General features: G+C 50.3%; 1 protein-coding gene across 3 annotated transcripts in view; it reads left to right on the top strand.

Moving 5' to 3' along the window:
* RABL2B (RAB, member of RAS oncogene family like 2B) overlaps positions 1 to 18,390 on the top strand; it is a 148,463-nt gene that overhangs the window by 31,228 nt on the left and 98,845 nt on the right. For 2 of the 3 annotated variants that reach the window (XM_063926636.1, XM_063926637.1), the window contains exon 2: positions 13,815 to 14,045. The exons of the other annotated variant lie outside the window; for it this stretch is intronic. In XM_063926636.1, the coding sequence (XP_063782706.1) occupies positions 13,939 to 14,045 (107 nt within the window). In that variant the 5' untranslated portion in view covers positions 13,815 to 13,938. The remainder of the gene's footprint in view (positions 1 to 13,814; positions 14,046 to 18,390) is intronic. 3 annotated transcript variants of the gene reach the window in all.

Genomic DNA, 18,390 nt, shown 5'->3' with positions numbered 1-18,390 from the left:
GACTTCAAAGGCGGCAGTAGACTTCAGATCTTCCGGAGGTCCCGCGCAGCTCGCCATTTCTCCCTTACACAAGCGGCACTACATGGGTGCAGGGCGCAGGGGGGGCGCCCTGGACAGCAATAAAACCTCATATTTAACCTGGCTATATGTATATACATTGCCTTGGCAATGTATAGGGACCCCCGCCAGTATAAAAAAACGTGGGACCGAAGCGTGCCATATAGGGGGCGGGGCTTCCTCAGCTCAAACCAGCGCCATTTTCTCCACAGTACAGCTGCAGAGACGCTGCTCCTGGCCCTTCACTGCTATCAAAGGTAACAGGGTGCACAAAACGAGGGGGGGGGCACGGCAATTTGGTGTTGATTACTATATATAAAAAGCGCTTAAAGGTCTGGGGCATTGGTTAATTCCTTCAGACCGGTGGGGCGCTGGGTGTGAGCTGGCAAACTCCCTTTCTGTCTCTCTGAAGGACCTTACTGTGGTTTTGTCCCCTATAGGCCAGTGTGTTTGGGGGTGTTAGTACATGTGTGTCAACATGTCTGAAATTGAATGCTTTTCCCAGGAGGAGACTAGTGAGGGAGCTGAACAGAATGTGGGAGTGACTCTGTCGGCACCGCCGACTGCTGATTGGGTAGATATGTGGAAAGTTTTAAATGCATGTGTGGCTGTATTGCATAAGAGGTTAGACAATTCTGAGTCTCAGAACCAAGCATGGAGACAATCCATGGGTGATGTTTCTTTTTCATCCACTAGGGGTCACTGGAGTACTCTTGGGATATGGACGGCTTCCGCAGGAACAAGGCACTGAATAAATTAATTTTGGAACTACTCCTCCCCTCCATATCCCAGAGTACCTCAGTGTTTTTTCTGTGCTCGATGTAGCAACAAGGCTCGTGTGGACCTTCCATACTTGTTTTGAATATATTTTTATTTTATTTTTATTTTTTCACCTTATCCACATCCCTTCCCCCCTTCCAGAAAGGCGAGGGTCCGGGATAGTGGAAGCTGCTACAAGCAGCTGGCGTGTCGGTCCTCTCTAAAAGAGCACCCTCACAGCCAAGTGCCAACAACCTGAGGGAAAGCTGGACGGAGTTTGCATAGAAGCCCCGTCATAGCCCAGGAGCACAGGTATTTATGGTACTTGGAGCAGGGACGGTCTGCACACGCTGCCGCCCCGCTGTAGAGGAGGACTGAAGCTTAACAGGGCAGCTTCCGCTGCCGTCCGCTATGTGGGGTTTGTATTTTTATTAAAGTTCTCTGCTGCCTACCTAGCGCTCACTGCAAAGCCGCTTCACAGCGCCCAGTGCCGCTCCACGGCTCAGTCGCTGCCGCTCTCCAGCGCCGCTTCCCGGCCCAACCGCCGCCGCTATCCAACGCCGATCTCCGCTGCCGCCCTCCAGCGCCGATCTCCGCTGCCGCCCTCCACGGCCGATCCACGGCCCAACCGCTGTCGTCCTCCAGCGCCACTCCCCGGCCTAGCCGCTCCCCGCCGGCCTCCCGCGGTTATTACACAGCATTCAGGCTGACCGCGGACAGCTCTCCCTGCTGCCGTGGTCCGCCAACAGGAAGGGGGAGATCGCTAGAGGGGAAAGGGGGGAGGATTATGCCCGCAGCAGCACAGCGGGAGGGCCCTCATAACTAAACTGCATTTTACTGCAGTAAGTACATCAGGACAAAGGCCTGTGTTTCAGGGTAGAGGGGTCTCATTTACACTCAATGGTAATGTAAACCCTGGTATCAGACTGTTAAGCCTGTGTTACATCAGTTATTTATGATGGCTGTCTATGTGTATAGATGTGTGTAATATATATGTATAAGACAAAGACAAGTGATGCATATCTGACTATATATATCTCGGCTAATACTGTGTTGATCTCAGCGGTTGCTTCATTAAAGAGCTACAGTGGCGCAATTGGTCAGCACACAGTGCTTATAAAACAGTACCTGTTTAGCAAAACAAAGGTTGCTTCATTATATATAGGTTTAGAGCACATGGCAGGAGGCCATTTTTTTTATTTTTATTTTACTCTTCTTCCTGGTTCTTCTTCAGGAAGTTGCTGTCCTACAACATTCTGCACTGGAAGGGGCAGGGGCGTTAGTAGGAATTTGAACAGATCAGGTTTCATATACTGTGGCCACGTGCTCTGCACTTCGGCCGTATGCACACTTTAGTAACATTTTAAGTAAACTTGTCTCTCTTGTATATTTGTTTCTGTGTGCAGAAGGAGTACGCCTGGATCTGAGGCTCGGGTGAGACCGCCAAATACCGTAGTGGTCTCAGGAGATGTCTAGGACCTTGCAGAAGTCCAGGCCTTGTTCAGGTCACAAAGATAGTTATCATTTGTTTTATAATTTACAGTTTCTGCTATGTTGCATTCTAATGCCAGACCTCACATCGCAAAATAACATGAGGAAGGTGAATTACAGCAGCCGTCAGGTATTGAGGATGCTGACAGGCCGCCCATTGATACTTTCGTCAGGGTGGTACCTTTTTCACTTTATTAAGAGTCTTAATACGCCGTTAGTAGAGGCATGGTAGAATCCGGATAAACGGGTTTTTTGCACCCCGCCGGTTCCTGTCTAGTTACCCATTTCCATAGGGAGAATCCTCGAATGGTGGATACGTCTGTGTCAAAACTTTCAAAACTGTTAACATTCCAGTAAAATTGCTACTACGCTTAGACTTGTCAGAATGTAAACTAGAAACTATGTTAAAGTCAATGTATACAGCAACAAGGGTGCTGCTTAGACCTGGTTCGGTTGGAAGTGGGGTAAATACGGCTAACACAGCTCAGGTCGGCCCTACTAGGCGACCACCTTATTCTTCTCGCTGATCACATCTGTGGAGCTGCTGAGTATCTATGTATAGCTTCTATGTATGTCGGCCAGGTTAGTTCTCACCTTTTCAGCTTTACTCGTTGCGACCCGATGAGCACTCTGGCTGCGTTCTTGGCTGGCAGTAGCAGAGTCCAAAATAGCAGCGTTGCCTTACGCTGGAGAGATGTTATTTGGTCCTCATCGGTCCATATGTGTTTCTCAGGCCACTGGGGGGAAAGTCTGGTTTTCTACCATTACCTACACAGGTTCCTAAACGCAATGTTCAAGTCCACCTTTCAAAGCCTTTAGACCTCAGTCATTTTGAGGCCGTGCTAGAGGCACAGTAGGCGTGATAAAGGACGTAGTTTTCAACAAACCACTAACCGTCGTCAGAAGAACGCCGACAAGCCAGTGGCATGACGGGCTTCCAGCCCTTCTCGGATTGGCGTGGTTTCAGACGGTTGACTCACACCAAAAGCGGCTTTTTTTAAGACAGGTATGCCTGTGTCAGAAGACAAGAAGGCAGCTAGGCAGATTGTGATTCAGTCTCTGCTAGTTTCAGCAGTTTGGATCCCGGTCCCTGACAACAAGGTCACGGTTATTATTCTAGTTTTTTTTGTAGTACAAAAAAAAAAAAAAAAAGCCGGATGGCTCTGTCAGACTAATATTGATCCTAAAAGGGCTCATTCAGTACACTTACTACAGATTCAATATGGAATCCCTGCGGTCAGTAACTGCACGTTTATAGCCACAGGAATTCATGCTTGCGCTGTATCTTAAGGATACGTACTTACACCACCTCATCAGAGGTTCTTGCGTGTTACGATACGACAGAACTATTACCAGTTAGGCTCTACCGTTTGGCCTCTCGTCAGCGCCTCGGGTATTCACCAAAGTGATGTCTGTGATGATCCCTGGGAGTGATAACAGTTCCGTACTTGGATGATCTGCTCATCAAAGCTCCGTCTCAACAGATGCTCCTCCAACATGCGTTGCTAACGTACAATGTACTAGTTCAGCACGGTTGGAATGTCAACTCCAAGAAATCACATCAAATTCCGTCTCAACGACTTCAATTCCTAGGTATGATTCTCGATACGGTAAATCAAAGAATTTACCTACCAGAACAGAAAGTACTGGTCATTCGTCATCTGTTACAATTAGTGCTCAAGCCACGCACAGTCTCGGTACATTTGTGCATTCGTCTCTTAGGCACAATGGTGGCGGCTTTCGAATCGCTTCAGTTCGGAAGATTTCACTCACGTCCTTTTCAACTGGATGTGCTCGCACAGTGGTCGGGCTCGCATCTGCAGAATCACCACAGGGTGAGGTTGTCGCCACGGGCCAGAGTGTCTCTACTCTGGTGGCTCAAAGTACACAATCTAACCACAGGGAAACGGTTCGGAGCCTGGAATTGGATAATTCTAACGACGGACGCGTGTCTCAGAGGTTGGGGAGCTGTAGTTCAAAATTGTCAGCTCCAGAGTCTCTGGGCGGATCACGAAAGATTGCTCAATGCGACGGCAGTCGCATACATCAACAAACAAGGAGGAACGAGAAACCGCATGGCAATGCGGGAGGTAGCTCGAATCCTCAGTTGGCCAAGTATCACCAAATGATATTGTCGGCAGTGTTCATTCCGGGAGTGGACAACTGGGAGGCGGATTATCTCAGCCGTCGGGATTTTCATCCAGGAGAATGGGCATTAAATTCAGAAGTGTTTCACATGTTGGTCCTGAGGTGGGGTTACCCTCAAGTGGACCTGATGGCATCTCGCCACAATCATCAAACGCCCAGTATGTGTCCAGAACGAGAGATCCAAAGGCAGTGGCGGTGGATGCTCTCACAATCGCGTGGCCGTACAGCCTCGTGTATCTGTTTCCACCGTTTCCGCTGCTCCCTCTGTTGCTAAAACGGATCAAAAGAGAATCCGTCACAGTCATACTAGTGGCGCCTCATTGGCCTCGGAGAGCTTGGTTCTCGGATCTCCGCGGACTACTCGCAGATGATCCTTGGCCGCTCCCATTACGTCCGGACTTGTTACAACAGGGTCCGTTCCTTTACCCCGATTTAGCGCGGCTGCGTTTGACGGGGTGGCTGTTGAGACCGCCCTCTTAAGAAGAGAGGGCATTCCAGAATCGGTTATACCAACCATGTTACGAGCTAGGAAACGGTTACGGCAGCTCATTATTACAGAATTTGGCTTGCCTATATAGGTTGGTGTAAAGCTCGGAAGTTTCCAACATCATCTTTCAAGTTATCCCGTCTTTTGTTATTTCTACAGACAGGGTTAGATGGAGGACTGCGTTTATCCACACTAAAAGTGCAGATATCTGCGTTGTCAATTTACTTTCAAAGACGATTGGCTCTATTGCCGTCGGTACACACTTTTCTGCAGGGTGTCCTCAGAGTACAGCCACCATTCATTCCACCTACAGCGCCATGGGATTTGAATCTAGTTTTAGATTTCTTACAGTCTTTATATTTTGAACCCTTACAACAAGTGGATATTAAGTTTCTCACTTGGAAAACGATTTTCTCCTAGCCTTAGGTTCGGCAAGGCGTGTTTCAGATTTGGGTGCCTTGTCATGCAAGCCACCGTATTTGGTGTTTCATGATGACAGAGCGGAACTTCGGACGAATCCCGCTTTCTTACCAAAAGTAGTGTCATTTTTTCACATCAATCAACCAATAGTAGTTACAGTGTTAACAGGAGATTCTGGAACTTTGGTTGTGGTACGCGCACTACGCGTTTATGTATCCCGAACGTCTACAGTTCGTAAGACGGATACGTTGTTTGTTCTTTATGATGCTGCCAAGATGGGTGGCCAGCTTCTAAGCAGACCTTATCCAGATGGGTAAAACTGACCATACGTCAGGCTTACCTTCATGCTAGGTTACAGCCGCCTACATCAGTAACAGCTCATTTCACACGTTCTGAGGGAACGTCATGGGCAGCGGGTCGTGGAGCTTCTACGACCCAGCTTTACCATGCGGCTACATGGTCTTCAGTGCACACGTTTGTGCGCTTTTACAAGTTTGATACATTTTCGGCATCAGCATCTAGCTTTGACCGCCTAGTGTTACAGTTGCCAAACAGCTCTCCCGCCCACGGGGGAAGCTTTGGTACGTCCCAAGAGTACTCCAGTGACCCCTAGTGGATGAAAAAGAAAATAGGATTTTGGTACTTACCAGGTAAATCCTTTTCTTTGAATCCATAGGGGGCACTGGACGCCCACCCAGAGCAGTTTTACTTGGCTTGTGGTAAGTTCAGGGGATCTTATGGTAACACACTCTCACCGACTGGTTCAAATTATCAAGTTCTAATCAGTTATGGTATCAACTGTTTAGTTGTCGGTAACGTTATGTGTCAACTTTATTGTTGTCCGTTATGTTGTATATAATTCTACATTGTCAACCTCTCTATAGCTGCTGTTCGGCTCAGTAAAAAACACTGAGGTACTCTGGGATATGGAGGGGAGGAGTAGTTCCAAAATTAATTTATTTAGTGCCTTGTTCCTGCGGAAGCCGTCCATATCCCAAGAGTACTCCAGTGCCCCCTATGGATTCAAAGAAAAGGATTTACCTGGTAAGTACCAAAATCCTATTTTTATCACAGTCTCAGGCCCCCTCAGGGTCTCAGAAACGTCCATTTACCCAGGTAGCAGACAGATACCGACACGGATTCCGACTCCAGTGTCGACTATAATGATGCCAAGTTACATCCTAAAGTGGCTAAGAGTATTCAGTACATGATTGTGGTTATTAAAGATGTGTTGCATATCACAGAAGACACCACTGTCCCTGACACAAGGGTCTGTATGTTTAAGGGAAAGAAACCTGAGGTAATGTTTCCTCCCTCTCATGAATTGAACGCTCTTTTTGAAAAGGCTTGGGAGTCTCCTGACAAGAGACTGCAGATTCCCAGGAGAATTGCTATGGCGTATCCTTTGCCCTCGCCGGATAGATTACGGTGGGAATCATCACCCACAGTGGACAAAGCCCTGGCGTGTTTGTCCAAGAAGGTGGCGCTACCGTCCCCTGACACGGCAGCCCTTAAGGATCCTGCGGATCGTAAACAGGAAACTACCTTAAAATCTATTTATGTTACTACCGGTACGCTACTCAGGCCGGCCGTGGCATCGGCATGGGTGAGTAGCGCTATTGAAAAGTGGGCAGATAACTTGTTTTCTGACATAGACACCCTGGATAGGGACAGCGTAGTTTTGACCCTGGGTCACGTCAGGGACGCAGCAGTTTATCTAAGGGAGGCTGCAAGGGATATTGGCCTCTTGGGATCAAGGGCCAATGCCATGGCAATATCGGCTAGGAGGGCGTTGTGGACTCATCAATGGAATGGTGATGCTGACTCTAAGAAGGCTATGGAGGCTCTGCCCTACAAAGGTGAAGTTTTGTTTGGTGAGGGCCTCGCGGACCTGGTTTCCACAGCTACCGCGGGTAAGTCTTCCTTTTTGCCTTTTGTCCCTCCACAGCAAAAGAAAACACCTCAATACCAGATGCAGTCCTTTCGGTCGCAAAAGTTCAGGAAAGGACGTGGTTCTTCCTTCCTCGCGGCCAGAGATAAGAGAAGAGGTAAAGATCCCCGGCTGGGGCAAGCTCCCAGGAACAGAAGTCCTCCCCGGCTTCAACAAGTCCACTGCATGACGCTGCGGGAGTCCGCACCGGTGGGGGCACGTCTTCAACTGTTCAGTCAGGTCTGGGTTCGTTCAGACCTAGATCCTTGTGTGCTGGATATTGTGACCCAAGGATACAAGCTGAAATTCCAAGACGTGCCTCCGCACCGATTTTTCAAATCGGCCTTACCAGTTTCTCTTCCAGAGAGAGAGGTAGTATGTGCTGCAATACAAAAGCTGTGTCAACAGCAAGTCATTGTCACGGTACCCCCGTCACAATGGGGAGACGGGTTTTATTCAACCCTGTTTGTAGTCCCGAAGCTGGATGGTTCGGTCAGGCCGATTCTGAACTTAAAATCCCTCAACCTTTATTTAAAAAAATTTAAATTCAAGATGGAATCTCTCCGAACAGTGATCTCCAGTCTGGAAGGGGGGGATTTTATGGTGTCGGTCGACATAAACGATGCGTATCTACATGTCCCCATATATCCTCCTCAGCAGGCGTACCTGAGGTTCGCTGTTCAGGATTGTCACTACCAATTTCAGACGTTGCCGTTTGGTCTTTCCACGGCCCCGTGGATTTTCACCAAGGTAATGGCGGAAACGATGGTGCTCCTGCGCAAGCAAGGGGTCACAATTATCCCATACTTGGATGATCTCCTGATAAAGGCGAGATCACAGGAGCATTTACTGAAAAGCGTTGCGCTCTCCCTGAAGGTGCTGCAAAAGCATGGCTGGTTCCTAAATTTACAAAAGTCGCAGCCGATTCCAACAACTCGGCTATCGTTTTTGGGCATGATTCTGGACACTGACCTGCAGAGGATCTTTCTCCCGTTGGAAAAAGCTCAGGAAATCCAGAACATGGTCAAGGAACTTCTGAAACCGCCAAGAGTGTCGATTCATCACTGCACTTGAGTGCTGGGAAAAATGGTGGCGGCCTACGAGGCCATTCTGTTTGGCAAGTTCCATGCAAAAACGTTTCAGTGGGACCTGCTAGACAAGTGGTCCGGGTCCCATCTGCAGGTACACCGGAAGATAAGCCTGTCCCCCAGGGCCAGGGTTTCTCTTCTGTGGTGGCTCCAAAGTTCTCACCTTCTAGAGGGTCGCAGGTTCGGAATCCAAGATTGGATTCTGGTGACCACGGACGCGAGTCTCCGAGGTTGGGGAGCAGTCACACCGGGACAAAATTTCCAGGGAAAATGGTCAAGCCAGAAAGCTTGTCTGCACATAATCGTGCTGGAGTTAAGGGCCATCTACAACGGCCTGAGGCAGGCGGAACATCTTCGCGACCTGCCCGTCCTGATTCAGTCGGACGACATCACAGCCGTGGCGCACATAAACCGCCAGGGCGGAACGAAGAGCAGAGCAGCGATGGCGGGCGGAGGCCACCAAGATTCTTCGCTGGGCAGAAAAACTTGCAAGTGCTCTGTCAGCGGTCTTCAGTCCAGGAGTGGACAACTGGGAAGCAGACTTCCTCAGCAGACACGATCTCCGTCCAGGAGAGTGGGGTCTTCATCAAGAGGTCTTTGCAGAAGTGACAAGTCGTTGGGGACTTCCTCAAATAGACATGATGGCGTCTCACCTCAACAAGAAGCTTCGGACATAATGTTCCAGGTCGAGGGACCCTCAAGCAATAGCAGTGGATGCACTAGTGACAACGTGGGTGTTTCAGTCGGTCTATGTGTTCCCTCCGCTTCCACTCATCCCAAAGGTATTAAGCATCATAAGAAGAAAAAGTGTTTGGACAATACTCATTGTTCCAGATTGGCCATGGAGGGCCTGGTATCCGGATCTTCAGGAATTACTCACAGGAGATCCCTGGCCTCTTCCTCTCAGAGAGGATCTGTTACAGCAAGGGCTGTGTGTGTTCCAGGACTTACCGCGGTTGCGTTTGACGGCATGGCGGTTGAACGCCAAATCCTAGCTAGGAAGGGTATTCCCGGGGAAGTCATCCCCACTCTACTCAAAGCTAGAAAGTAGGTAACGGCGAATCATTATCACCATATTTGGAGAAAATAAGTGTCTTGGTGTGAATCCTAGAAGGCTCCTACTGAAGAATTTCAGCTGGGACGTTTTCTCCACTTTTTGCAAGCAGGTGTGGATGCGGGCCTGAAGTTAGGCTCCATTAAAGTGCAGGTGTCGGCCTTATCAATTTTCTTTCAAAGGGAATTAGCCTCACTTCCAGAAGTGCAGACTTTCGTGAAAGGCGTGCTACACATCCAACCTCCGTTTGTGCCCCCTGTGGCACCGTGGGACCTTAATGTGGTGTTACAGTTCCTCACGTCACATTGTTGGAATTTCTCACTTGGAAGGTGGTCATGCTATTGGCCTTGGCGTCCGCAAGGCGGGTGTCCGAATTGGCGGCTTTGTCTCACAAAAGCCCCTATCTGATTTTCCATGAGGATAGAGCAGAGTTGAGAACTCGTCAACAATTTCTACCAAAGGTGGTTTCTTCGTTTCACATAAACCAACCTATTGTGGTGTCTGTGGCTACTGAAGCCTTGGCTGATTCCAAGTCTCTTGATGTGGTCAGAGCTATGAAAATGTATGTAGCCAGAACGGCTCGGGTTAGGAAGACAGAGGCGCTGTTTGTCCTGTATGCGGCCAACAAGGTTGGCGCTCCTGCTTCTAAGCAGACTATTGCACGCTGGATCTGTAATACGATTCAGCAGGCTCATTCTACGGCTGGTTTGCCGTTACCGAAATCGGTGAAAGCCCATTCCACTAGGAAGGTGGGCTCGTCTTGGGCTGCTGCCCAAGGTGTCTCGGCTTTACAGCTTTACCGAGCAGCTACTTGGTCGGGGACAAACACTTTTGCAAAGTTCTACAAGTTTGATACCCTGGCTGATGAGGACCTCCTGTTTGCTCAATCGGTGCTGCAGAGTCATCCGCACTCTCCCTCCCGGTTTGGAGCTTTGGTATAAACCCCATGGTCCTTTTGGAGTCCCCAGCATCATCTAGGACGTATGAGAAAATAGGATTTTAATACCTACCGGTAAATCCTTTTCTCTTAGTCCGTAGAGGATGCTGGGCGCCCGTCCCAGTGCGGACTCTATCTGCAGTAATTGTATATAGTTATTGCTTATGTTACACAAAGGTTGTGTTTTGGTAAGGGTCAGCCTGTTGCTGTTAACTGGTTTTAGTGAAATGCCATGTTGTACGGTGTGTTGTGGTGTGAGCTGGTATGTATCTCACCCTTAGTTTAACGAAATCCTTTTCCTCAAAATGTCCGTCTCCTCTGGGCACAGTTCCTATAATTGAGGTCTGAAGGAGGGGCATAGAGTGAGGAGCCAGTTCACGCCCATTTAAAGTCTTAAAGTGCCCATGTCTCCTGCGGATCCCGTCTATACCTAGTGTTCACTCTAGGCTGTTTTAGCAGGGCGCCGCGCCCTGCCCGTTTTTTAGCAGGCAAAACCCACCCTGCCCCTTTTGCGGCGCCCTGCTAGAACAGCCGCCTGCTTCCTGCCCTCCCGGCGTGTAAAGATGCCGTGCGCATGCGCGCGGCATCCATTCACGCATTGGGAGAGGGCTGGGGGAAGCCCAGCACCGACGGAGGTGCTGTGCACGCCCCCAACAGTGACGTCGCCGGCCACAGACGCTCTCTATAGTAGCGTCTGTGGGCCGCACCGCCCCCTAAAATGACGTAGGTGTGGCCACGCCCCCGTTTCGGGCGCACATGTGCCCCCGGAGTCCGGCGCCCTGCCCCTTTTCACTCCTAGAGTGAACACTATATACCCCATGGTCTTTTTGTAGTCCCCAGCATCCTCTACGGACTAGGAGAAAAGGATTTACCGGTAGGTAGTAAAATCCTATTTTTCACACCCCCTCTACGCACACAATTAGCAGTCTTACACATAACAGCCACAGTAGTGTTCCTTACACATAATGTCTCCAGTATAGAGCCAGATAAACATAATTTCTACAGTAGTGCAGTGCCAGCTAGACATGATATGCCCCCAGCAGTGCCAGCTAGACTTGATATGCCCCCAGCAGTGCCAGCTAGACATGATATGCCCCCAGCAGTGCCAGATAGACTTGATATGCCCCCCAGCAGTGCCAGATAGACTTGATATGCCCCCCAGCAGTGCCAGGTACACAGGACATGCCCCCCCAGCAGTGCCAGGTACACATGACATGCCCCCCAGCAGTGCCAGGTACACATGACATGCCCGCACAGTGCCAGATACATAAATGCCCGCACAGTGTCAGTTACATAAATGTCGACACAGTGTCCGAAAGGCCCCCACAGTGCCTGATACGTAAATGCCCCCACAGTGCCTGATACGTAAATGCCCCCACAGTGCCTGATACGTAAATGCCCCCACAGTGCCTGATACGTAAATGCCCCCACAGTGCCTGATACGTAAATGCCCCCACAGTGACTGATACATAAATGCTCCCACAGTGCCAGATACAAATGCCCCCCAGCAGTGCTAGATAGACACGATATGCCCCCAGCAGTGCTAGATAGACATGATATGCCCCCCAGCAGTGCCAGATGCACATGATATGCCCCCCAGCAGTGCCAGATACACATGATATGCCCCCCAGCAGTGCCAGATACACATGATATGCCCCCAGCAGTACCAGCTACACGTGATATGCCTCCCAGCAGTGCCAGTTACACGTGATATGCCTCCCAGCAGTGCCAGTTACACGTGATATGCCCCCCAGCAGTGCCAGTTACACGTGATATGCCCCCCAGCAGTGCCAGTTACACGTGATATGCCCCCAGCAGTGCCAGCGACACGTTATATGCCCCCCCAGCAGTGCCAGATACATAAATGCCCCCACAGTGCCAGATATTCCCCCACAGGGACAGGTATGCCCCCACAGTGCCAGATACATAAATGACCCCACAGTGCCAGATATGCCCCCACAATGCCAGATACATAAATGCCCCCACAGTGCCAGATATGCCCCCACAGTGACAGATACAGATATGCCCCCACAGTGACAGATATGCCCCCACGGTGCCAGATACATACAATAAATGCCCCCACAATGTCCGAAATGCCCCCACAGTTCCAGATATGCCCTCACAGTGCCCGATACATAAGAGCCCCCACAGTGGCAGATATGCCCTCACAGTGCCCGATACATAAGAGCCCCCACAGTGTCCACAATGCCCCCACAGTGGCAGATATGCCCCCACAGTGCCAGATATGCCCTCACAGTGCCCAATACATAAATGCCCCCACAGTGCCCGATACATAAATGCCCCCACAGTGTCAGATATGCCCTCACAGTGCCCGATACATAAGAGCCCCCACAGTGTCCGAAATGCCCCCACAGTGCCAGATATGCCCTCACAGTGCCCGTTACATAAGAGCCCCAACAGTGTCCGAAATGCCCCCACAGTGGCAGATATACCCCCACAGTGCCAGATACATAAATGCCCCCACAGTGCCAGATATGCCCTCACAGTGCCCGATACATAAATGCCCCCACAGTGCCCGATACATAAATGCCCCCACAGTGCCATATATGCCCCCACAGTACCTGCTGTGCTGGGAGGGGGAGTGCTGTGGGCCGCGGGGCGAACTTGCTAAACTATTCAGTGCGCTCTGTGTGCGCTGCCGGCGTCAGACGCCAGCGCCGCACAGCGCACACAGATTAGAGTAGTGTATAGCAGCAGCCTGGCTCCAGGCTCGAATATGGCGGCGCCCATAAAGGGTGATGCCCTGCGCGGCCGCTCTATCCGAACATGCCTGGAGCCGGCCCTGGCAGCAGTGATCATCTTGATGCACGCTCCACTGCGCTCAGCCCGGCACCTGCCCCGACTTCCGCCGCCGCTTCACTTCTGGTTTCCGTCAGCGTCCCAGCCTCCTCTCAAAGTCTCAAATTATCGGGGCATTGTATCATAACACATGCGAGGACACATGCCTGACACTGAAGTATAAAAGGTAAAGTGGTCATTTGTGCAATCACTTTACTTCTGCAGCAGCACTAATGCAATCACTTCACATTCCTATTGAGACCACAGTGACGTCCTGCTAAGCAGCATGTGCAAGCGTAGAGTGCCGGGTAGGTTCTCTTGATAAACTCTGCGGAAAGTAGCCCCATAGCCATTGTAGCCTAACACTAGCTAAACATAGTTATACAGGGGATACTTAATATTTACAGGTACCACCTGACAAACTCCCAATATCCTGCAAATATTACTTGATAAATAGACCCTTGTATCAGTTGTGATCATTGTCTTGTCACTAGTTTGGTTTGCAACCAGTCTCTTTCAAGCAATTTTCTGTCATTTAGAACTATGACAATCCATATGTGTTTACTCTAGGCTATATGAAAGTATGAAGGTCATTTTCTGATAACTTACAAAGTAATTGATATTGTTGTTCTTTCATTATAAAGGTAAAATACTTTCACTACGAAAGCCATCACGCTGCTTACAGAGAACTTTGTCCCTGTCTGCTCATAGCTGATTGTGTGATTTTATTTTGGATGTGTGGGAAATTGGAGGAGGGGTGTCATCAGCATGGCTGAAGATGGACACGTAGTCACTGAGGTTGATCAAGAGAAATATGATGCAGATGAAAATGTCAAAATCATCTGTCTTGGGGACAGCGCAGTTGGAAAGTCAAAGTGAGTAGTTTCCTCTCAGACACACATCTGTATTCTACACTGCAGTTACACACTCCACTTTCCAGCTAGTCACATTGCCACTTACACAGGAGCTATAAAGGGCATTGCTCCCTTAATGGCCCTACACACTGGCCGATTTTTTTGAAAGATATGAACGATTTCGTTAATAAATGAACGAGAACTCGTTCATATCTTTCAGTGTGGAGGCTCCAGCGATGAACGATGCGCGTCCCCGCGCTCGTTCATCGCTGGTCCCCCGTCGGCTGTACATGCAGGCCAATATGGACGATCTCGTCCATATTTGCCTGCACTTCAATGCAGCCGGGTGACGGGGGGAGTGAAGAAACTTCACTCCCCCCGTCACTGCCCCCCCGCCGCCGGGTCGCTCGTCGGCCGTATCCGCCATCAGGCAGCTCGGCGGCGGGTCGGCCAGTGTGTAGGGCCCCTTACTCTGCAATTTGTTCCTGGCAGAGGGCTTGTACCAGCGCTTACTGTAGCATGTTATTGGCTAGGGAGCTCCCGCAGCAGGATCCGTTTATGTCCTGACCGCTGGTCACAATATCAATGCCGGAATCTGAAAATCCCGCTGGTCGGCATGCCGACCCACAGGGACTATTCCCACTCGTGTGTGTCCACGACACCCATAGAGTGAGAATAGAACCTGTGGCGAGCGTAGCGAGCTCGCAAGGGGCTTTGTTGCGCTCGCCCCCTGCCGGCCATCTAACAGCCAGAATCCCGCCGTCAGTATTGTGACCGGTCACACATACCCAATCCCCCGTTGCATTGTGATGTGAGCCAAATGGCAGTTTATAGAGCCATATCCTTTAGAAAATAGACCTAGTCATATAGAATAATACACAGAATATAGAATATTGTTCCGGAATACATAGTTTCAATCTGGAATTTGTCTCCCCTGTATTATGACATTGGTATATTGAGCAATATCGGAGCTGTATTACATGCTGCAGACTCACTGTATACATTATTTCTTTTACGTCCTTGAGGATGCTGGGGTTCCATTTAGTACCATGGGGTATAGACGGGTCCACTAGGAGCTACTGGCACTTGAAGAGATTAGTAGTTTTTCTAGTTTTATTTTATTCTGAGTTTGTTGGGTACAGGCTGGCTGCTGGCAACAGCCTCCCTGCTTTGTGGGACTTAGGGGCGAGTAGGAACCAACTCTTGGAAGTTAATGGTTCTCTATCTCCGCTGACAGGACACGGAGCTCCTGAGTGTGCTGATTGCAAGCCCACGAGGCGACCGCTCACTCACGCAGCACGGCCGCCACCCCCTAACAGAGCCAGAAGAAAGAAGAGTGGTGAGTACAGCGCCGGCAGCCCGGGTAGCGGGTCGCCGGCGGGAATGGCGGCACAAGGGTGGGAGCACAACTCTGACAGGCTCAGCGGCACTATGTGTATGGTGCTTTGAGGGGCGTCCTGGGCCAGCGCGGATCACCCTACACTGGTCAACACTGCTAACAGGGTCTAATCCCGCTGTTAGTGACAAAATACCTCAGGCCAGTATAAACAATTTAGTGCGGGAAGGCGCGCGCCATTACAGGGGACCGGACTTCTCCTCAGAGCGGATCCAGCGCTCACCAGCACCATTTTCTCCCTGCAGAAGATGCTGACAGGGAACGATACCCTCCACATACACTGCGGTAACGATGTGTTATAGATAAGGGGGGGGGGGGTGTAATAAGGCACTAGCTACCCTGTTAAGGTTAAGCTAGTCAGAGGGGTTTTTATCATAATAAAAGCTTATATGGGCGCAGTGTGGCTTGCTCCTAGTGCTCTGTGATTCTCTGAAGGTACTCTGGGGGAAACTGTGTTCACAATTTCCTGTATGTGTAACCCACTTTACCATAGGGGACTTGGTCCTGTACTGCAGAATGTATATATTCTCCTGGGGAGTCTATACCACAAAACTGTACAAATTCTCAGGCTTCTGGGGTAGAACACCCGTGGTTTGGCCTCCATAAGGTGTACTATAATTTATATTTCTGACGTCCTAGTGGATTCTGGGTACTCCGCAAGGACCATGGGGAATAGACAGGCTCCGCAGGAGACTGGGCACTCTTAAAAGAAAGATTAGGTACTATATCTGGTGTGCACTGGCTCCTCCCTCTATGCCCCTCCTCCAGACCCCAGTTAGAATCTGTGCCTGGCCAGAGCTGGATGCACCTAGTGGGCTCTTCTGAGCTTACTAGAAAAGAAAGTATTTGTTAGGTTTTTTATTTTCAGTGAGATCTGCTGGCAACAGACTCACTGCTACGAGGGACTGAGGGGAGAGAAGCAAACCTACCTGCTTGCAGCTAGCTTGTGCTTCTAAGGCTACTGGACACCATTAGCTCCAGAGGGATCGAACACAGGGCCCGACCTCGATCGTCCGTTCCCGGAGCCGCGCCGCCGTCCCCCTTGCAGAGCCAGAAGACGGAAGAACCAGAAGAAAAACGGCGGCTGAAGACTCCGGTCTTCAATAAGTTAGCGCACAGCACTGCAGCTGTGCGCCATTGCTCCCACAGCACACCACACGCTCCGGTCACTGGTGGGTGCAGGGCACTGGGGGGGGGGGCGCCCTGGGCTGCAATAAGTATACCTTTGGCAAAATTGCACATAATACAGTTTTCTCTGACGTCCTAGTGGATGCTGGGACTCCGTCAGGACCATGGGGAATAGCGGCTCCGCAGGAGACAGGGCACAAAATTTAAAAGTTTGACCACTAGGTGGTGTGTACTGGCTCCTCCCCCTATGACCCTCCTCCAAGCCTCAGTTAGGTTTTTGTGCCCGTCCGAGCAGGGTGCAATCTAGGTGGCTCTCCTAAAGAGCTGCTTAGAAAAAGTTTGTTAGGTTTTTTATTTTCAGTGAGTCCTGCTGGCAACAGGCTCACTGCAACGAGGGACTTAGGGGAGAAGAAGTGAACTCACCTGCGTGCAGGATGGATTTGCTTCTTAGGCTACTGGACACTAGCTCCAGAGGGACGATCACAGGTACAGCCTGGATGGGTCACCGGAGCCGTGCCGCCGACCCCCTTGCAGATGCCGAATAGAGAAGAGGTCCAGAAACCGGCGGCAGAAGACGTCTCAGTCTTCATGAGGTAGCGCACAGCACTGCAGCTGTGCGCCATTGCTCTCCGCTCACTTCACACCAGCGGTCACTGAGGGTGCAGGGCGCTGGGGGGGGCGCCCTGGGCAGCAATGTAATATACCTATTCTGGCTAAAATATATCACATATAGCCCCTGGGGCTATATGGATGTATTTAACCCCTGCCAGGTTCCAAAAAAACCGGGAGAAGAAGCCCGCCGAAAAGGGGGCGGGGCCTATTCTCCTCAGCACACAGCGCCATTTTCCTGCCCAGCTCCGCTGCGAGGAAGGCTCCCAGGACTCTCCCCTGCACTGCACTACAGAAACAGGGTAAAAACAGAGAGGGGGGGGCACTTATTGGCGATATTTATAATATTTGAGCTGCTATAAAGGGAACACACTTATTAAGGTTGTCCCTATATATATTTATAGCGCTTGGGTGTGTGCTGGCAAACTCTCCCTCTGTCTCCCCAAAGGGCTAGTGGGGTCCTGTCTTCTATCAGAGCATTCCTGTGTGTCTGCTGTGTGTCGGTACGTGTGTGTCGACATGTATGAGGACGATGTTGGCGTGGAGGCGGAGCAATTGCCTGTAATGGTGATGTCACCCCCTAGGGAGTCGACACCAGAATGGATGGCTTTGTTTATGGAATTACGGGATAGTGTCAGCACACTACAAAAGTCGGTTGACGACATGAGACAGCCGGCAAACCAGTTAGTACCTGTCCAGGCGTCTCAGACACCGTCAGGGGCTGTAAAACACCCTTTACCTCAGTCGGTCGACACAGACCCAGACACTGACACTGAATCCAGTGTCGACGGTGAAGAAACAAACGTATTTTCCAGTAGGGCCACACGTTATATGATCACGGCAATGAAGGAGGCTTTGCATATCTCTGATACTGCAAGTACCACAAAAAGGGGTATTATGTGGGGTGTGAAAAAACTACCGATAGTTTTTCCTGAATCAGAGGAACTGAATGAAGTGTGTGATGAAGCGTGGGTTACCCCAGATAGAAAACTGCTAATTTCAAAGAAGTTATTGGCATTATACCCTTTCCCGCCAGAGGTTAGGGCGCGCTGGGAAACACCTCCTAGGGTGGATAAGGCGCTCACACGCTTATCAAAGCAAGTGGCGTTACCGTCTCCTGATACGGCCGCCCTCAAGGATCCAGCTGATAGGAGGCTGGAGAATACATTAAAAAGTATATACACACATACGGGTGTTATACTGAGACCAGCAATCGCCTCAGCCTGGATGTGC

Source organism: Pseudophryne corroboree, chromosome 6, assembly GCF_028390025.1.
Source record: "Pseudophryne corroboree isolate aPseCor3 chromosome 6, aPseCor3.hap2, whole genome shotgun sequence".
In the NCBI taxonomy this organism is placed as follows: Eukaryota; Metazoa; Chordata; class Amphibia; order Anura; family Myobatrachidae; genus Pseudophryne; species Pseudophryne corroboree.
The sequence above is the reverse complement of the archived record's forward strand: the minus strand, read 5'-3'. Positions and strand labels throughout refer to the sequence as shown.